This window comes from Pyrus communis, chromosome 15 (genome assembly GCF_041283825.1).
Source record: "Pyrus communis isolate YQ-2024b chromosome 15, ASM4128382v1, whole genome shotgun sequence".
NCBI classification, from domain to species: domain Eukaryota; kingdom Viridiplantae; phylum Streptophyta; class Magnoliopsida; order Rosales; family Rosaceae; genus Pyrus; species Pyrus communis.
The window spans coordinates 38,321,995-38,339,068 of NC_142579.1; the positions used below are offsets into that span (position 1 = coordinate 38,321,995).

Here is a 17,074-nt window from a genome sequence, read left to right on the forward strand (position 1 = left end):
ACGGCTGAGATTTGAACGTCTACTTTTCTACTCCCGCTAGGAAAGGTCGGTTATGTGCGTCAAACCAACGCCACGCGAAGTCCGCCTCGTGTCTAATGGTGAAAACTAGCATAAGAGTAATACTTCAACGTTTTTTAAGGCATTAACTTTTTAAGTCGGGGCATCATATGCCACCAATGTTATCGATATTATTCTTATACACATGATTTATATTATTGATATTGTTCCAATTTACCCATTTATTACCATTTTTTCGTCAAATACTTGCCTATTACTAGGTAATGTGTTTTATTACAAGAATATTTCAATGATATTAAGAGTGGAACTCGCACATAAGCTATATGTTATTTTGTTGTATCTTCTAGTTGAGACTTTATTCTCTAATATTTTTACACTTGTACATGACTTGCAAATGGAAAAAAATTAAGAAAATTCTAAATTTTTTTATTTAGACTCAATAACAAACTTAACCACAACGGTATTTCTACGATTTTTATGGAACTCTACATGACCGACAATGATATGTGAAGTTTGTGAACCTAACCACCAAGATGCAAATAAAAGTTTGGAATTGAGCTTCTTCCGAAGAATATGCTAAGTGTAACTAGTTGCATATATTTACGAATCTATCTCTTTAATCCTCATCGTGTCATTATTTAATGACATAAACAACCAACATAAGTCCAAAGATAGACGATGGTACTGCAACCATTGAACATTGTTACATTGGCACATACAAAGACCATAGACTTGGATTTACATTTAAGAAGAGTTTGCAAGGGTCTGAACTATGGTTCTGTGCCATGGGTTGGAGAGGTGCTCCAGAAGATTATCAATGGGTCCCACATGAGTCACAGATGCTTGCACAAAGAAACCCAGCATCGCCACCATTGCAAGCCGTCCTGCAACAACACACAACCAATTTGAAGCAACAATCCAACTAGAAAATAAGACTGAAATGGAAGATATTGATTTGGAAAAATCAACGAAACAACGCATTTTATACCGTTCTTAATCTCTTTAAGCTTCCACTCATGAGCATTCTTGATATCTTTTGCCAGACCAAGAGGGTTCAGCAACGGACCTCCGGGATATCTGACATACACGCGGTGTTATTAATCAACTTCATATCATAATATAGGTAGACATCAATGTTCATATGTCGTTGAGCTTGCGTGTAGTGTTGAAATTGAATACTCGTGTTGTAACGTGAGTGAATTAGCAACAACACTTGATAGAGTAAGGATGGGATTGTGAATCAAATAAGATTACCCAGGTTCTAAACCTTCAAGTGCAGATTCCAATCCAAAGAATGATCCATCTTTGGCTTGAGATCCAGGAGTTTTGAAATCCATGTATCTTTTAGTTTCAACAAATCTACAAGCACAGCAGGAAAGGAGAACATTAACACAGAATCACAATCAAAACAGAAATATCTTTCGGATCAAGCGACAGTTTACTTTAAATAAGTTCAAACTGCGGAGAGAACGATTCAAACTCGGGTGCATAAGGGAACCAAATCCACTCTAGCCAATGCAGATTAAAACAGAACTTACCCCATCAAGATACATTGGACAATGAGCAGAGTTTCTGTATTAGCAAAGCCAAATTTAACTGCACCTGCATTGTACCAAACTGGTACACTAAGAAGCCCTGTTACCCTCAGTAACTGCAAAAAAAAATCACTAGTTTCATTTTTTTACATTTATCCACAGTCGTTAAGTAAAATTACAATGCTACACTGCCCTCAAACTTCTTATCTACAATATGTGGTAGGTATTAAAATCAAATAATTGAAATTTATTTTGGAATTTCCAAATGAGTCCACAGCGAGAAACAGAATGCCATTTTGGTCTTACATCTGTAAGTAGAATTCCTGCAACTCCAAGCATTGCAAAGCGAGCATGAACCAGCTCTGCCTGCACATACCACCTCAAGCTTTCCGGGTCCTCCCCGAGTCCAAGCGGGTCAAACCCAAAATCCCCAGCCAAGCTGTTGAAGAGGGACAAGGAGTGTGAACCTAAATAGGGGAAAAAAGCAAGAGAAATGAAATCAAATTGAACCAGCTTCTTGAGGCACTTACCTTCCGTCGAGGTAGGCTGGTGGGTCAAGCCCTGGGAGCCATGTAGGGCGCACTTGGGCTTGAGCCACATGGCGGGCAAAACCTCGAGCCCTTGCTGGTTTGCCATGCCCGATAGCAAATGAGGGCCTTGATGTGTTCTTATTAGAAACAAAGGATAAAGGACATGGCTGCACAACGAAACCTCTCTCCACTGCAGCAGCCATTTCTCTCCTATCTTTCTATCAAGAGGTCCACAAATTTTATGTGTGCATGGATTATACATATATATATGAGAAATAAGGACCACTTGGACATAACGTTAAAATATCCAGGTCACTAAAAAGAAGTGGGAAAATGTTCAAATATTGCTGGAAGATGGAAAAGAAAATTTACCAAACCATGCTTCAACAAGAATTCAAGCACTATTATTGCTGGAAATCATTAGATTACCATTGAAATTCCTTCAGAACATGAGTACAATTCAACATAGTTCATTACCGGCACGACCTAGCTTAAAGAGTATACCCTACAAATACTTGACGGGAAAAAAAAAACAAATACAAGTGTAAGTTCTTAATAGAAAATTAGAACGTTCACTGCAGAGACAATTGTCTATTGGTACTGGATATGCTGAAGGAGCTGACTTTCAGAGGGGTTGCAATCACAAGTGGGGCCTCAGGTGAGTCAGTAACTGCAAACTTGTCATGCATGAAGCAACTGTCGACAATGGAGTCATCCTTGGGGACTATCTTGTAGCAGTAGCAGCTCTTCAAGCCCTGCTGGTTGCGGTAGCACTCGTGTGAGCCATCTTTCACCTGTTGAAAGTTCCAAACCACACTAAATTTGCCCACAGTTGCAACCAGATGTCGCTCCTGCTTCCCGTTCTCCGTGACCTGAACAATAATGTAAAACAAGATTATCATAATCTTCTACCAAACAAAGTCATATGGCTACAAGAAAAATAAACTGAGTTCAGAATGTTAATTGCCTAGACATTTTCCATTCATAGACAATGCTCCAACCAACCAAAATCGGTACTACCATCAATGTACTGAAATACTCCAAACTAAAGTTCATATGTAAGACCAGAGTTCTAATAGTAGTCATTAAAAGCGAAAAGAAATTGGGAATTTTTAGAAGTTATATAAACCTCCTAATGGATATTTAGTTAAATCAACAAAAACCGCATTCAAAATCTAGAAGTTACTTGGAAGAGAGAGGGGAAAAGCCAGACAAATTAGTTTTATACATGACAACCCCACCATTAGAACCTTCGATGTAAAACCAATCTATTCTCCATCTTTCAGCAATTCAACACTAAAACATACACTGAACCGAAAATTATTCCAACTTTCAGGTCTGAAGTGGACGTGCGTGTGCATATAATTTAGGAAAAGGAATGCCAAAAGGGGGGAATTCTAAATAATAGAAAACAGTCCAACCATTTTTGATACTGTAGGATGGTAGATTCACATTTCAGGTTCTATTCATGACTTAGCAAACCAGGTTTAAGAGAGGCCACTAAATCATGCACATTACAGCAGATGGAAACTAATATTTTCATCACCACAAACAAAAGGAAGAAGCAACATAATGTTGCATAGCCCCACCAAATAACAGAAAAATATTTCTAACCAACAGGCTGAAAATACATATACTTACCCACGAAAACTGAGCATTACGAAACTTGTTATTTGTGCCCGCCAAATGTGAATCCAGGGGAGTCAGCTTCAGCAGTCTTGGAGCTGAAATTCTATTTCCCATACGCCCGCTAAAACCAGTCTTTGTCTTGCCATCCTTATCAGTAAAGATTGTGCAGATGAGGATCAAATAGGTGTCCGTTGTGCCCAAAATCCACTTCCCATCAAAAGTAACATCAACATGAGTAATAGGTGAACCAAGGCCTGGAAAAGCAGTTTTCGCCTGCCTCATCGAATTGATCGAGTACAACCTGATCTTCCCATCAAGCGACCCAACAGCAATTGAGCCATCACCAGTGCTAGCAAAGCACTGAAAGTTAGTCCCTCTTGAGAACTGATGCCCTTGGTTCCAATTGAGAACAGGACCACTAGAAGCTGCAAGGTCCTGAACCATTCCCTTCCTATCACGCATATCCCACCGGCAAAGCCTGTTGTCATCCAAACCCAAGAATGTCGATCCTGAGGGGTCCAACTGTGCTCCCTTACTATCATTTGTGATATCCCTCATTGTAATGTCAGCTCCATCTTTCTCAAACTTCCACTCAGTAACAACCTTCCCGGTTTCGATATCAAGCTGATGGAGCCCGGTTGTATGAGGCTTCCCTTCATTCATCGGACTCATAAGGAGCATGTTAGTCTCGGCCTTCATCAGCAGAGCCTTCCTAGGTGTAGACCGTGCCAAATTTGAACCGCCTCCATAGCTCCCATCATCAAAATTCACATAAACACCTTTACCATGTATTCCATGAGCAAAATTCTTAACAACCTGAATGCCAGAGTTCCCCACCAAGAAACTATTGTCCAATGCACCTAATGCCAAGCTCTGTATACCGCCATTGTGGGCCTCCTCAAACTCCTCTCTCAAATTCTGATTTCCCCTCACTGGTGTTGCTGAGCCAGGGCTCTTCAAAAAATTATCCTCCGCATCTTCCCAGACCGAATCATCCGCCATTTCGGGCTTCGCCCACCCAACAAAATCTTTCCCATAAACCTTCACCCTGTTCTCCTCAGTGGCCTCATACCCATAAGTGTTCTCAAACAAACAGTCATTGTACTTAATCACAAAAGCACTATACTCCTCATCACTGAAAAACTTCATTGCCCACACGCCTCTGGCAAAGAAATCGACACGCCGCTGATCGGCAAAAGTGAGCAATTGCATCTCGGCCGATACCTTAGCCTTAACTTTGGCCCCCACCCTCAAAACCCACAAACCCTCCTCATCAAATTCCTCTTCTTCCTCTTCCTCCTCATCATTATCAACCTCCATTCGAGATGTCTTAATAAAATTGAAAGAAGTGAGTTTTTCGGAAGTTACCCATTTCGCTTTTGGGGTGTTCCCTCCAATGTGGAGGTACAGCTTCACCGGATTCTTCAGATTCGTGTTCCTGGAAGAAGACCCGTACTTGAGACTCAAAGCCTTGAGCTTGGCGTCCACGTCGTCTAATGCAGCCGACGACGGCGTTTTGGTTCCCCGCTCGGCGGATCTCTGGCGCTGGTCGGCTTCAGTTTCCTCCACGTCCTCGTAGCTCTCCTGCTCTTCGCTCTCTTCCTCGTCGGAGTCGGAAAGCTCGAGGTGTTCGCGGCTGTGAGCTCCGCCCATTTTTGTACGAAGATTTGGGAAATGGTATGTGAAAGATGAGAGCTTTGGGAGTCTGAGAGTGAGATGGTGTGTTGGGATGAAAAGTTCAAATTTCAAATTTGGGAGCGCTTTTGCGGTTTTTTGGCATCGTCTTACTTTTCCGTTAGGGTTTCTAAAAGTATGATTGGGCCGGGGTCGGGTCGGGTTGGTGGGAGCCGGGTTAAGTCATGACTTATTCTCGTGGCATTTTACAAAAATTGTTTAGTTATGGAAAGAACTACAGTAACCATCATAACGTTTATTTGATACACAAATGACGTGATGTATTGGTATAATAATAGATAACTTGATTCGTTTCAAAACGCACATCAAAATTTTCTGGCTAAAACATTGTAGTGCTACATAATCCGTCATAAACTTATTCTCATGTCATTTTTTACGAATCATGTTTTTCAAAATTTATGCAAAACATTCGAGAGATGTAATGGTGATACCAAAATCAGGTCTAGAGATGATTATATAAACAGAATCTGCCCAAAATGTGTATTCAAACTAGGTTTATTCAAGCACAAACTTACATTCGTCTCAATAACACTCACTCCTGAACAACCGTCCCCTCCGGTCTCTCTCATCATCTCCCTCACCCTAGCTACATCGTCCCACATCCCTTTAACCGCATAAAGATTTGAGATCAGCACGAAGAACCCGCCACTTTTACTGTCCAAGAGAAACAACTTTTTGGCTATGTACTCCCCAAGCTTCACCTCTTGGTGGATGCAACAAGCATTCAGCAAGGCTCCCCACACTGCGAAGTCGGGCTCCATCTCCATATCTCTGATGAAAACCAATGCCTCCTGGAAGAAGCCCGCGCGGCCAAAGAGACCAACCATGCAAGCGCAGTGTTGCAAGCGTGGCACTATATTGAACTCTTCCCTCATTATTTGGAAATATTTTCTTCCCTCCTCAACAAAACCTCCATGAGCACAAGCAACGAAAACTCCCAAAAAAGTGATATTATCGGGCATTATCCCCTGCTCTTGCATTTTCAAGAAGCAAGCAAGAGCTCTATGTTCTGACCCGTAGTGGCTATAACCCAAGAGGATTGAGTTCCATGATGCCAAACATGGTTCTTGGATGCTCTTAAACACCCTTTCAGCAAGTTCTATTCTTCCACACTTGGTGTACATGTCTATAAGAGCGGTTCCAACAAAATCTTCCACTTCAAGATTGTTTCGGAGGACATAGTTATGAAGTTTCTCCCCAAATCGCAAGTACCCAATTTGGCCACACCCAGATAGTAAGCTAGAAACAGTGATGCTATCTGGACTATATCCGGACATTTTCATTTGGAGAAACAAGTCCAGGGCATCACTTGACCTTCCCACTTGTACACATCCCGATATCAAAGAATTCCAAGTAAGCAACGATTTTGCTTGCATATCAAGGAATAAAGAAAAAGCGGCTTCTATCTTGTCAAACCTCGAGTACATGCTTATCAAACAATTTGCAACCAAAGAATCAGCCGTCAGCCCAATCTTTATTCCATAACCATGGAAAGCAAGTCCAAGGCCAATATCAACAGGGACTTTTATCCCATGAAGGATGCAAACCATAGAAACTGCGTCCAGTTTCATGTCTAACCGCTGCAAGTGTGCAAAGCATTCCAGTACCTGAGCTATGTTATCTTTCTCAGCATAGCTTGAAATAATTGCAGTCAGGGAAACCAAGTTCTTCTGAGGCAATGACCTGTAAAGCAGTTTTCCGGATTCTGTGTTCCCTCGTGTTGCATATTCACAAATTAGCGAAGTAATCACAGAAGCATCATTTGCATGACCAGTTTTAAGGGCATGACAATGGGTAGACTCAGGATTTGCATTTGCTGACAGGAGGCTTACCATGGTCACCAGATTGGCCGGAACATTTTCCTCCTGCATTTGTTTAAAGACAAGCATTGCCTCATGAAAGAAACCATTTTGTCCATAAGCGCCAATCATAGTATTCCAAGAAACTACACTCTTGTCAACTATCTCTTCAAACAAGAGCTCCGCCGCCTCCAAATCTGCAGATTTAGCATACATCGAGGTAAGCACATTCTTCACGTTAGAATCCGAATCCAGGCCCGCCTTAATTCCAAACCCATGAACACATTTCCCAAGAAAAACTAACTCTTGCCTACCACACGACGGAACCAAACTAACCAAAGTCGTCCGACAAGGACAAAGCCCCTCTCTACACATTCGGACAAAGCAATTCAACGCTTCAAAAGCATACCCATTTCGAGAAAACCCAGAAATCAACGCATTCCATGAGACAACATCTCTGTCAGGCATATCATCAAACACCTTCTGGGCAGCCCTTACACAACCCAATTTCATATACAAATCAAGAAGAGCAGTACTCACATATACATATCGATTGACACCTGATTTCAGCAAGTGGGTATGAATCTGATTTGCTTCTAGTTTTGAGCTCACTGAATTAAAACCCGAGGAGGAGGAAGAAGTGCAGGATTTAAGGAGCAGAGAGAAAGTGAGATCATTGGGCTTCAAATTGTACTCAAACAACTGGCGAAAAAGAAGCAGTGCCTGTTTAGGATTTTTGCTTTCGCTGTGAGATTTTAGGAGAGAGTGGAAATAGGGAAGGTTGGGCTTCGCAGAGAGGCCGAAAGAAAAGGCCAAGTTCATACTCAAGTTTGGCGCGAAAGTTTTTAGAGTGTGCAGCTTCTGTTTTTTGGGTTTTTGTGGTGGAGGAGGGCAGAGCCACAGTGTGCAGCTGCTTTATAATTGAGTAATAAAAAGACAAGCAGATGGTGTTTTACCGCAATCGTGAATACAATCATGTATATGTACCTTAGTGCGATTTGATTTTCACCGATTTTTCTCTCTCCTAACAACTAAATATTTAATCCACTAACAGTATCGCGCTACCAAAACAGAGACAATTTTGTTATCAGGATAAAAAGACAAGCTTAACATTTCAAGTGAATCTAGTTCATTAGTAAAAAACTAATACCATAGTTTGAAAACTCTCTGCTCTCCTTCACCCGAATTCGAATCTCCATTCTAGTAGTATGAATATAACTAATTAGAATGTCGTTTAGAAGGAATAAATTAGTTTAAATGTCTTAAGTTCAAATGTTCCATCTCTAGACGAGCTAACTAGAACCGACGATCTATCAACATAATTGTTTGAACTACGAGCTGGGGTTTATAACTCAATTGGCTAAGAACGTTTATATAGGCCTTAATAATTCTATTACATTACACATCATTTTAACAAGCTTTTTCGAGTTCGTTTCTCTCCCACACAGCAAAGTCATCCCCACTTCTGGCAACATGGAAGTTTGAGTTTGTGGGATCAAGGTCTCCGAGGTCCAACCTTGGCCAAATCTTCATTACTATCTTGTCGTCGATGTTGGCCATATATAGGTCACCCTCGGCAGCTAAGATAGTCACACTGCTCTTGGAATTGATCCCATTCCTTGCCCTTATTGCTGTCAAATTGCGTATAGGGTCCTTCGGCCACCCCCACTCAAAGAAGTGATCATAGAACTGCCACACCGAAAACAAGGTAATTTAGAAGTTGAAATATGTACATGAATGTTCTCTTGCCAGATTTATATTACTATGCAAATAATTAATGTTATTAAACTGTGAATCTGTCTCACATAATCAAGAAAAAATAAGATTAATATTGATCCAAGTTGACTATTTGGTAATATAATTATAAACCACTTGCGCTAGCTATTAGACAGCATGACAAAAGAAGATTTCCCAATTCAATAAGACGACGCATGTTTTACGTTACTAGACGAATAATTATGTTGTCATATTGTGAATCTGAATCACAAATTTATGAAAAAGTCAATATAAATGGTGATCCGAATTCTATTCTGCAACATAAACTAATTGTGTGGTTAGATAGTATGACAAAAGAACATTTTCCAGTAAATCGATGTTTAGTACTTACTATGCTTGGGGTGCCAGGATGGGTGAGAATGTAAGCATATCCAAGCCGGACTTTTATCAGATGGGAAAGGCAACAGTTTTGAGACCAAGTTTCATGATTGTCGATAAATGTCACAGCACCTTCTGGCTTGATGCCGATCAACCCTGGTGGTTTCCCATTTGAATCCTTTAGCCTCCGTGGCTCACCCTCCACAGAAACATCCATAATATACTTGGTTGTCATATCAAACGTCGTGACAACACCCCCAATGCCTGAATCCAACTAACTATTTCATTCCTAATTTCCTATGTGCATCTTGGTTCTGAATCCAACGCCAGTACTCGGCAACTGCGAATTCCGGCAAAGTTCTGTCCATGTAGAGCTTGGTTAAGCTAGAGCCAAACCTCCATCCATCAAACCCTATTTCGGTTTTCAACCAGATCATCCAATCAGACAACTCGCTTTGAAGCCTAGGGTTTCTGTGGTCCATGTCAGCTGTGAACGGGAAGTTGTCTCCTGTGTCTGGGTTGCCAGTGCCAAAAGGGTGGTCATTGTCATCCCTGCAAATCAAGGAGGCATCGAAGTCAAGACGTCCATCCGGCTTTCCACCTTCAAATATGCTCCATAGTCCGTTCTCATCTTGTTTGACAGCTGCTCTGTGGTTTATCACAACGTCTATGGCTTTGATTCCCTTCTCATGCCTGGCAGTAAATAGGAACTTCAATTCTCGATGCATCAAGATCGTATAGCCTTCCGGAGAGCATCCTGAAATGTTTGAATAATGGTAACGAATTATTATCTTGCCAGAATGTGCAATCCAGATTCACAGTCTAGCGAGAGAACATTATTGATTACTTGGGATTATTAAACAAAAAATGCAATTATACAGAGATAGTGATAGGCTAGTAGCCAGTAAATACCCTCGGTTCCATTAGCGTGAGGCGGAGGAAGCCAGACATGGGGTGATGCCAGAGTCAGCAAGTTCAAGAATGGAGGTCTTGAGTGAGTTGTACCACCCTCCTTTTTTACTTGAACCCCTGTATCATATTCAAAGACATCAAAATTCAAAATGCGCATTCATAACAGGCTAAACGTAATCTGTAAAAGAGAAGTGCATATAGCGTAGTTACCTAATACAACACAGCGGGGGTTCCAAAGGAGGGCAAGAGAGAAATGCACAGGCAAAAGCAGAAGGAAATGAGGAAGTTCATGGTGCCTTTAGTTATCTCGTGGAGTTGACTTTACCAAAAGTCACGCATTTTATAATTAAACAGCCAAGACAAGTGGAGATTGAAACTCCAGAGAGTCAGCCAGTTTGAACAACAAGATATACTGAAGCAAATCCAAAGTATCATGCGGTGTGTGTTCAGCTAGAAAAGGGCTGACTCGTCCAAATGCGATCAGTTTTTCAAAAGGTTAGGCAACATTCATGAAATCAATTCACAATCATATACTTTCAACATCCTTTAACTAAGACCTTTTTTTCTTCTTGGACAAACGCATGCTGGTCTATGTGAGAGATAGAGTGAAGGGGATCAAGGACCGATTACACCCAAGATTTAGCCTCATTGGGTTCTGCCCCAGCCAACATCATAACAATGAATTGTTTCACTTATTGTTTTTGGTGGAAAACTGCTACTCTCTTTCTTTTTCATTATCAGAGTTTCAGTTGTGAGGCAATTTCGGCACACCCCAGTTTATTTCTGCCCGTTATATTGGATACATAAAAGGAACACCAAATGACAGAAAAAACATGGATATATACAAGGTGAAAGGGGTGCACGGAGTTCATTTCCCTTTCAGTTTATCATTGAGTTGGCTGATTTTCCCTGTTTTGCAGCCAAATCAAACCCCTGAAGCCACCCAACTCCCAAATATCCAAAGACTACAGATAGCAAATTTGCAGGAAAACACAAGAAAAATAACAAATATTATAAGAAAAAAAACCCTCAGTCATATTCGAATCGGCAGCTTATTGCATTAAGTACGAAATGATTCACATATCAAAGAGCACAAGCTTTCATCTAATTGACTTCTAGTTTCTCTTTAGTGGAAAGCTAAAATTCCCATCGGTTCAAAGTTTCCTAGTATTTGAGAAATTCATTTGAAGCAATCAAAATATAATTAGGCCTAAAATCCGAAATCTCACATCTTGGCAGGCTTGGGGAAAATGTCAGGTGTGAATTTCGTGGCCGCACTCAGGCTGCCCTTGATCTTCATTGCCCCCCTCATGAAAGCGATTTGTGGGTTCATCTTCCCTAGCGCCACCTTAATGAAATCATCATCCTTGAACGAAAAAGTTGCATCTGGCTTCCCTCCTTCATATGCCCCTGTAATTTCAGCTCAGATTTCAGGAAAAGCTCTCACCTTTCATACATTAAACATAATTATTAAGGGCCTTTTCTAGGTGCTTCTTCCCAGAAGGGCTTCTTCAAAAAGCACTTACATATGAGCCAAATAGATTTCTTTATTTTTTCAGCCAAAGGCAATCAAAAGCATTTTCTTCTAGGTGCTTCTTCGGACAGTACTTACATATATGCCAAATCGCTTTTAAATTTTTCTGCCAAACGTGAAAAAAAATACACTTTCGACCATCACAAAACGCTTTTAACCACAAACAATCTCAACAGGCCCTAAATTGATTAATTAATTAGGATTAAGAGCAAACCAAAATCAGAAACCCTAACCTTTCTTGACCTCGCCTTTCTTAAGATCAACTGTAAAAATCACCTCATTGAATCCAATTTTCTGCGATTTCAACTCAGAAAGTCAAGGGAAAATTGGGAATTTATCAGATTTAGAGAATTTGAGGAAGGTCGGCGAGTGGTGGAGCCTACCTTGGGTGCGATGTTGATCTGATAGACGAGTCCGATTTTCTTAGTAATTTCTTTGCCGGCGTCGGTTTTCAGGTGCTCTTTCATCAGCTCGAACAAGCTCTCCGACTTCAGCTCCGCACCGCTCGCCATTGCTTCTCTCTCTCTCTTCAACTCTGCAAGTATCGAGATGTAAAGGGCCTCGCAACTACGTCGTTTTTATCGTTCGATTTCTAAGAGACTAGTTAATTTGGTTGGAGAATTTAATTGTCGTATAAGATCACGCGCGAACTAACCGCGCCTGAAGAGATCAGATGACGGACAAGGCACGCATTCCCATAACTTTATTTTCTGGTAGTTTTTATCGTTCGGTTGGTCTGGCATCATAAATTTGAATTTTTCTGGGACCTTACTTCGAAATCAATAACTCTGTTTTAGATTAATAGCTCTACAAAAAAATTAGTTGTAAATAAACAGTATTATGTTATCTTTAAGACCATCTCCAATTGTTGGGTTAAAAATTAAATATTTTAACCTGAAAAATTTAGCTTTTAACCTAAAAACAGCTTTTCTGCTCCAACCGTTCTAGCCTAAAATTTTAGTCCAGAATTATTAAAGAATGAACTTAGGTTATTTTTTTTGTTAAATTAAATTTTTTTTTTAAATAAATATGTAGACTATCATAAATTAATTTTATGAACATTTTAATCTAAAAAAATTTAAATTTCAATAAATATTGGGTGGAGTCCACTCTGATTTCTGGGCTAAATTTTGGGGGGGGGGGGGATTTGGCCTTGGTTTAGCATTTAACATTTAGTCCAAATTTTCCCCTTGGGTTGGATTGGGTTTGGGGGGAAATTTTTGGAGGTAATTTGACTTTTAACCCACCATTGGAGTTGGTCTAATCGAATGGATTACATATAATTCTATAAAAAAATTATTGGTTTTAGGTTTATATTATAAATTAGTTAATTTAATTAAACTACCGTTTAATGTTTTTAAATCTAGCCGTGAGGCCCGTAACATGTGAATTAATTATTGCAATTGAGGAGCTAACGTCATCTCCAACTGAGTCGGCTAAAGGGTTATAGGCCAAAACATAGCCTGTTGTGACACAAAGACTATCTCTAACCCTTAGGTTAAAATCTAAAATTTTTAGCCTATAAAATTTAGGTTTTAACTCATAAATAGCTTTTTTGATCCAATCCTTATGGGTTAAAATTTTAGCCCCAGATCATTAAATAATGAATTTAGGCTAATTTTTTCTTAAAGTAACTTTTTTAAAAGAAAAAAAATTATGTAGACTATCCTAATTTAATTTTATAAATATTTTCACATAAAAATATTTAGATTCCGATAAATATTGAAAAATTACTAAGCGACACCATGAAACTCGTGAAACGCTATGAAAGAATATAAAACACATACAAGAAAAAAAAATTTATTACTTTAACCATTGGATTTAAATTTGTACCGTTAGATTTTTTTTTTTTTTTACTGTTGGATTCAATGAATTTATAATTATAAATATGACAAAAATATACATATATGATGGACAAACCCCACTAAACCAAGGGGAATCCTGGACTAAATTTGGCCTATAAATGAGTTTTGAGTTTTAACTCATATTTGCTCCAAGGTTGGAGCAAGTTAGGATAAGTTTTGAACATAAAATTTGAGTTTTACTCAAAGGTTGGAGTAGGTCTAATGAAGGGTTGGGCTAAAAAAAATTTGGGACCCGCCTAACCAAACTATAGCCAAATGGCCATATGGATGGGCAAACATAGTCAGTGTCACATCCCCGCCCGGGACGGAACCACTTCCCGGGCCCACTCCACTACCGTAGCACGATATTGTCCACTTTGGGCTTACCATTCCCTCACGGTTTTGTTTTTGGGAACTCACGAGTAACTTCTCAGTGGGTCACCCATCATGGGATTGCTCTAGCCCCTTTCTCGCTAAACTTCGGAGTTCTTACGGAATCCGAAGCCAGTGAGCTCCCAAAAGGCCTCGTGCTAGGTAGGGATGAGAATATACATTTAAGGATCACTCCCCTGGGCGATGTGGGATGTCACAGTCAGCCCTAAAAGTTGGGCCTAGTTGTGCTGCTAGCTGGCGTTATGTAACCACTTCATTTTTTCTTTTTTTTTTTAAGACAGAATTTAAAAAGGAATATTAAAAAATTCTAATTTTTTCTTATAAATACCTAAACTATTTCTACACCATTTTTTCACATCATTTTCACATTTCCATACTATCTTATCTCATTTTTCTGTCTAAGTTGTTAACATGCAAGTAAAATTAAATATTTAATAACATACAACTTAAAATTAAATATTTAATAACATACAACTTAAAACAACATTTAGGGATAAGTGATCCTGAAAAGATGTCTGGAAATCTTATTTTAATATGATAGTTTAATTTAATTAACCGATAAAATTAAAGAACAAACTTAAATTAATAAATTATTGAGGGGCTAAAAAATAGCCCCCTTCGGTTAAAAATTGTATATAGATATGGTCTAGCACTGTTTACTAAAAAATAATTTCTTGTAGGGCTATAATCTAGACGGAGGGTTAAACGTAACCCCTTCGGTTGGAGATGACCTGAGTCCCAAAAAAAGGCTTAAAGGGGTTACATTTCACCACCCTGATACCCTTTACCTAAATAATAGTCTGATAAACTCTATAGAATTACAATCTAGATATTGGTTAGAAATAAATTTTTTAAACAAATCAGACTATTTTTTTACTTTTACTCAAAAGCCAATTCATGAAAAACATAACCGGCCCAAAAAGTTGTCGTTAGGAAGGCCAATCCGATATGGTTGGTGATGTCGTGGCACCTTCTGAATGGGTAGAACAATTCAGAGTTCAGATATGGCAATTGGGAGCATATCAACCGCCAAGAACTTATCTCCCCAAAAACCCCACTCTTCAATTTTGGCGTTTGTTCTAATGCAAAGGCAGACCATTCTATACGGCAGCAAGGCCACAGCCTCTTTCAACTTCGTCACAAATCCAAACACTAAACATGGTTCAACAAGTCCCTTCCAAGTTAAATTTTGTCTCGTGAAAGCAAATTTTCCATCAAACATCATCAAAGGATTGGAAGTTTCGGGATACCGCCACGCATTCGGTCACGTAGAGGTCCGAGTGGCGTCTGGAAACCTAGGAGAATTGACCGAGGAAGACGACGATGATGTGTGTCCCGTTGAATGTGTTAGAGAGTTTAGTACCGACGCGGAGTTCAGCAAAATTCTCGAAACGGCCAAAGAAACTGGTGCTTTGGTTGTCGTAGATTTTTATCGGACTTCGTGTGGGAGCTGCAAGTACATAGAGCAAGGGTTTTCGAAGCTGTGTAAGGGAGCTGGTGATGGAGAAGCTGCTGTTATCTTCTTGAAGCATAATGTGAGCCTTATTGTTAGGATAATACCTTCCTCGTTCCTTATAGGATCATTTCACCGTACAAACGCCATTGTGATTTCAACTTAATTTGCTTTATTAGCTCAATATATAATTCTGGTAAGGATTTTTACTAATTACTGCAGGTAATTGATGAGTACGACGAACAATCCGAGGTTGCTGATCGACTTAGAATTAAGGTAACTTTCTCTCGATTGATTGGTTTCAAAGGAAACATTGCACACTAGTCTTATATGTTAGTTTGATTGAGTGCTCACAAACTTATTATATGCATTTATGTTAAGCTGAATCATGGCACTTGAATTGCAACATGCTCATCGAGTTAACTACTAGGGAATATACAAAAATAGAAATGTTTACAAACTTTTAATAAAAATTTGAACTGAATTGGCACTAATTAAACAGATCTATCAATATATATAGATTCACTGATATATTTGCAAAAGAACAGAGAAGAAGAAAAAAAACTAGAGAGAGAATGAAGAATTGTAGAGAGAGAATAAATTGCTATGAGCATTACAATATTTATGCGAAAGTTGCTACACAATCTCCTTAACAAAAAATCTAACTGACTTATCTCAAACTAACCATCATAACAACTCACTAACCAATCTAACAACTCTCTCCTTAATCTGGTGACAAATGTCACTCTTACAACCATTGATACTGTCACTCTTATACGATCGGCATACACGAAATTTTAATTTATATAAGGCTTATTATCAATCTATTATCCTCTTAGCTTTATTTTTTTTATGAAACGATGCAGACGGTGCCGCTCTTCCATTTCTATAAAGACGGGATCCTCTTGGAAGCATTTCCAACTAGAGACAAAGAGAGGATCACTGCAGCCATTAGTAAATACACAAGTCCAGCATCTCAAGATACTCGAGCTAGTTAATTAATAAGGCATTTATCTGTAAATAATGTAAAAGCATTCACTCCACATATACTTGTTCTGATATATTGAGTGCTCCAATCATGTCACAATTTTCTTGATTTGCAAACTACAGATGTTGACTTCATTTGGAACAGATCCATCACAAGCATGAAACCAAAATTTGGGTGGTAATTTGACAGTTTGTTGTAAGCTAATAACAGTTTCTAATGGATGTCTATGTTTGCATTTTGCAAGTCCATTCTGCATGGTGGGAGGACATGATTTTTTTTTTTTTTTTAATGTATTATACCTTTTTTCTAGGAAGAAATGTTTGAATTTATTGTTTACAAACTCGCCACCTCCGTCCATTGGAAAGATTCAAGTCAATCTTGTATATTCATAGACATAATACTTGAACCCTTCAAAAAATTATATTGGAGCAGGACTTGAACCCTTCAACAAATTATATTGGAGCAGTATCCCAGACATCACTTTGAGTTTGAATTATTTCTAAAGGTTGTACAAAGATGCAAGATATGGAAAACATAATTTTGTGAATAGATTGATAGTAGTCATATTATGAGCTGTAATTACAACTATATATATACTCATTACATTGGCTACTCACTATGCAATTCATTACTTAGCATACTGTTAAACA

The 17,074-nt window shown here is 39.1% G+C and overlaps 5 protein-coding genes and 1 pseudogene across 6 annotated transcripts; 1 reads left to right on the plus strand and 5 right to left on the minus strand.

Annotated features, from left to right (window-relative positions):
• Positions 1 to 592: 592 nt before the first annotated feature.
• LHCA5 (photosystem I light harvesting complex protein 5) lies at positions 593 to 2,318 on the minus strand. Its single transcript, XM_068487006.2, has 6 exons — positions 2,084 to 2,318; positions 1,860 to 1,992; positions 1,557 to 1,669; positions 1,273 to 1,377; positions 1,007 to 1,095; positions 593 to 902 (listed from the first exon to the last, which is right to left on the minus strand). The coding sequence occupies exons 1-6, from the start codon at positions 2,284 to 2,286 to the stop codon at positions 763 to 765; spliced, it is 783 nt and encodes a 260-aa protein (XP_068343107.1). The 5' UTR covers positions 2,287 to 2,318; the 3' UTR covers positions 593 to 762.
• Positions 2,319 to 2,450: 132 nt separating this feature from the next.
• LOC137715649 (protein CYPRO4) lies at positions 2,451 to 5,833 on the minus strand. The gene is made up of 2 exons (XM_068454991.2): positions 3,725 to 5,833; positions 2,451 to 2,955 (listed from the first exon to the last, which is right to left on the minus strand). The coding sequence occupies exons 1-2, from the start codon at positions 5,363 to 5,365 to the stop codon at positions 2,656 to 2,658; spliced, it is 1,941 nt and encodes a 646-aa protein (XP_068311092.1). The 5' UTR covers positions 5,366 to 5,833; the 3' UTR covers positions 2,451 to 2,655.
• LOC137712538 (Tetratricopeptide repeat (TPR)-like superfamily protein) lies at positions 5,833 to 8,157 on the minus strand. Its single transcript, XM_068451619.2, has one exon. The coding sequence runs from the start codon at positions 8,026 to 8,028 to the stop codon at positions 5,860 to 5,862; it is 2,169 nt and encodes a 722-aa protein (XP_068307720.1). The 5' UTR covers positions 8,029 to 8,157; the 3' UTR covers positions 5,833 to 5,859.
• Positions 8,158 to 8,528: 371 nt separating this feature from the next.
• On the minus strand, positions 8,529 to 10,490 carry LOC137712544 (alpha-amylase-like; annotated as a pseudogene). Its single transcript, XR_015956916.1, has 4 exons — positions 10,423 to 10,490; positions 10,213 to 10,329; positions 9,314 to 10,057; positions 8,529 to 8,895 (listed from the first exon to the last, which is right to left on the minus strand). The product of XR_015956916.1 is annotated as an alpha-amylase-like (transcript).
• Positions 10,491 to 11,248: 758 nt separating this feature from the next.
• Positions 11,249 to 12,388, minus strand: LOC137712553 (sterol carrier protein 2). Its single transcript, XM_068451637.2, has 3 exons — positions 12,130 to 12,388; positions 11,980 to 12,040; positions 11,249 to 11,622 (listed from the first exon to the last, which is right to left on the minus strand). Exons 1-3 carry the CDS (start codon positions 12,256 to 12,258, stop codon positions 11,438 to 11,440), a joined length of 375 nt encoding a protein of 124 aa, XP_068307738.1. The 5' UTR covers positions 12,259 to 12,388; the 3' UTR covers positions 11,249 to 11,437.
• A 2,572-nt stretch (positions 12,389 to 14,960) lies between these two features.
• Positions 14,961 to 16,659, plus strand: LOC137715802 (thioredoxin-like 4, chloroplastic). Its single transcript, XM_068455154.2, has 3 exons — positions 14,961 to 15,518; positions 15,659 to 15,712; positions 16,303 to 16,659. Exons 1-3 carry the CDS (start codon positions 14,961 to 14,963, stop codon positions 16,432 to 16,434), a joined length of 744 nt encoding a protein of 247 aa, XP_068311255.2. The 3' UTR covers positions 16,435 to 16,659.
• The last annotated feature ends 415 nt before the right edge of the window (positions 16,660 to 17,074 follow it).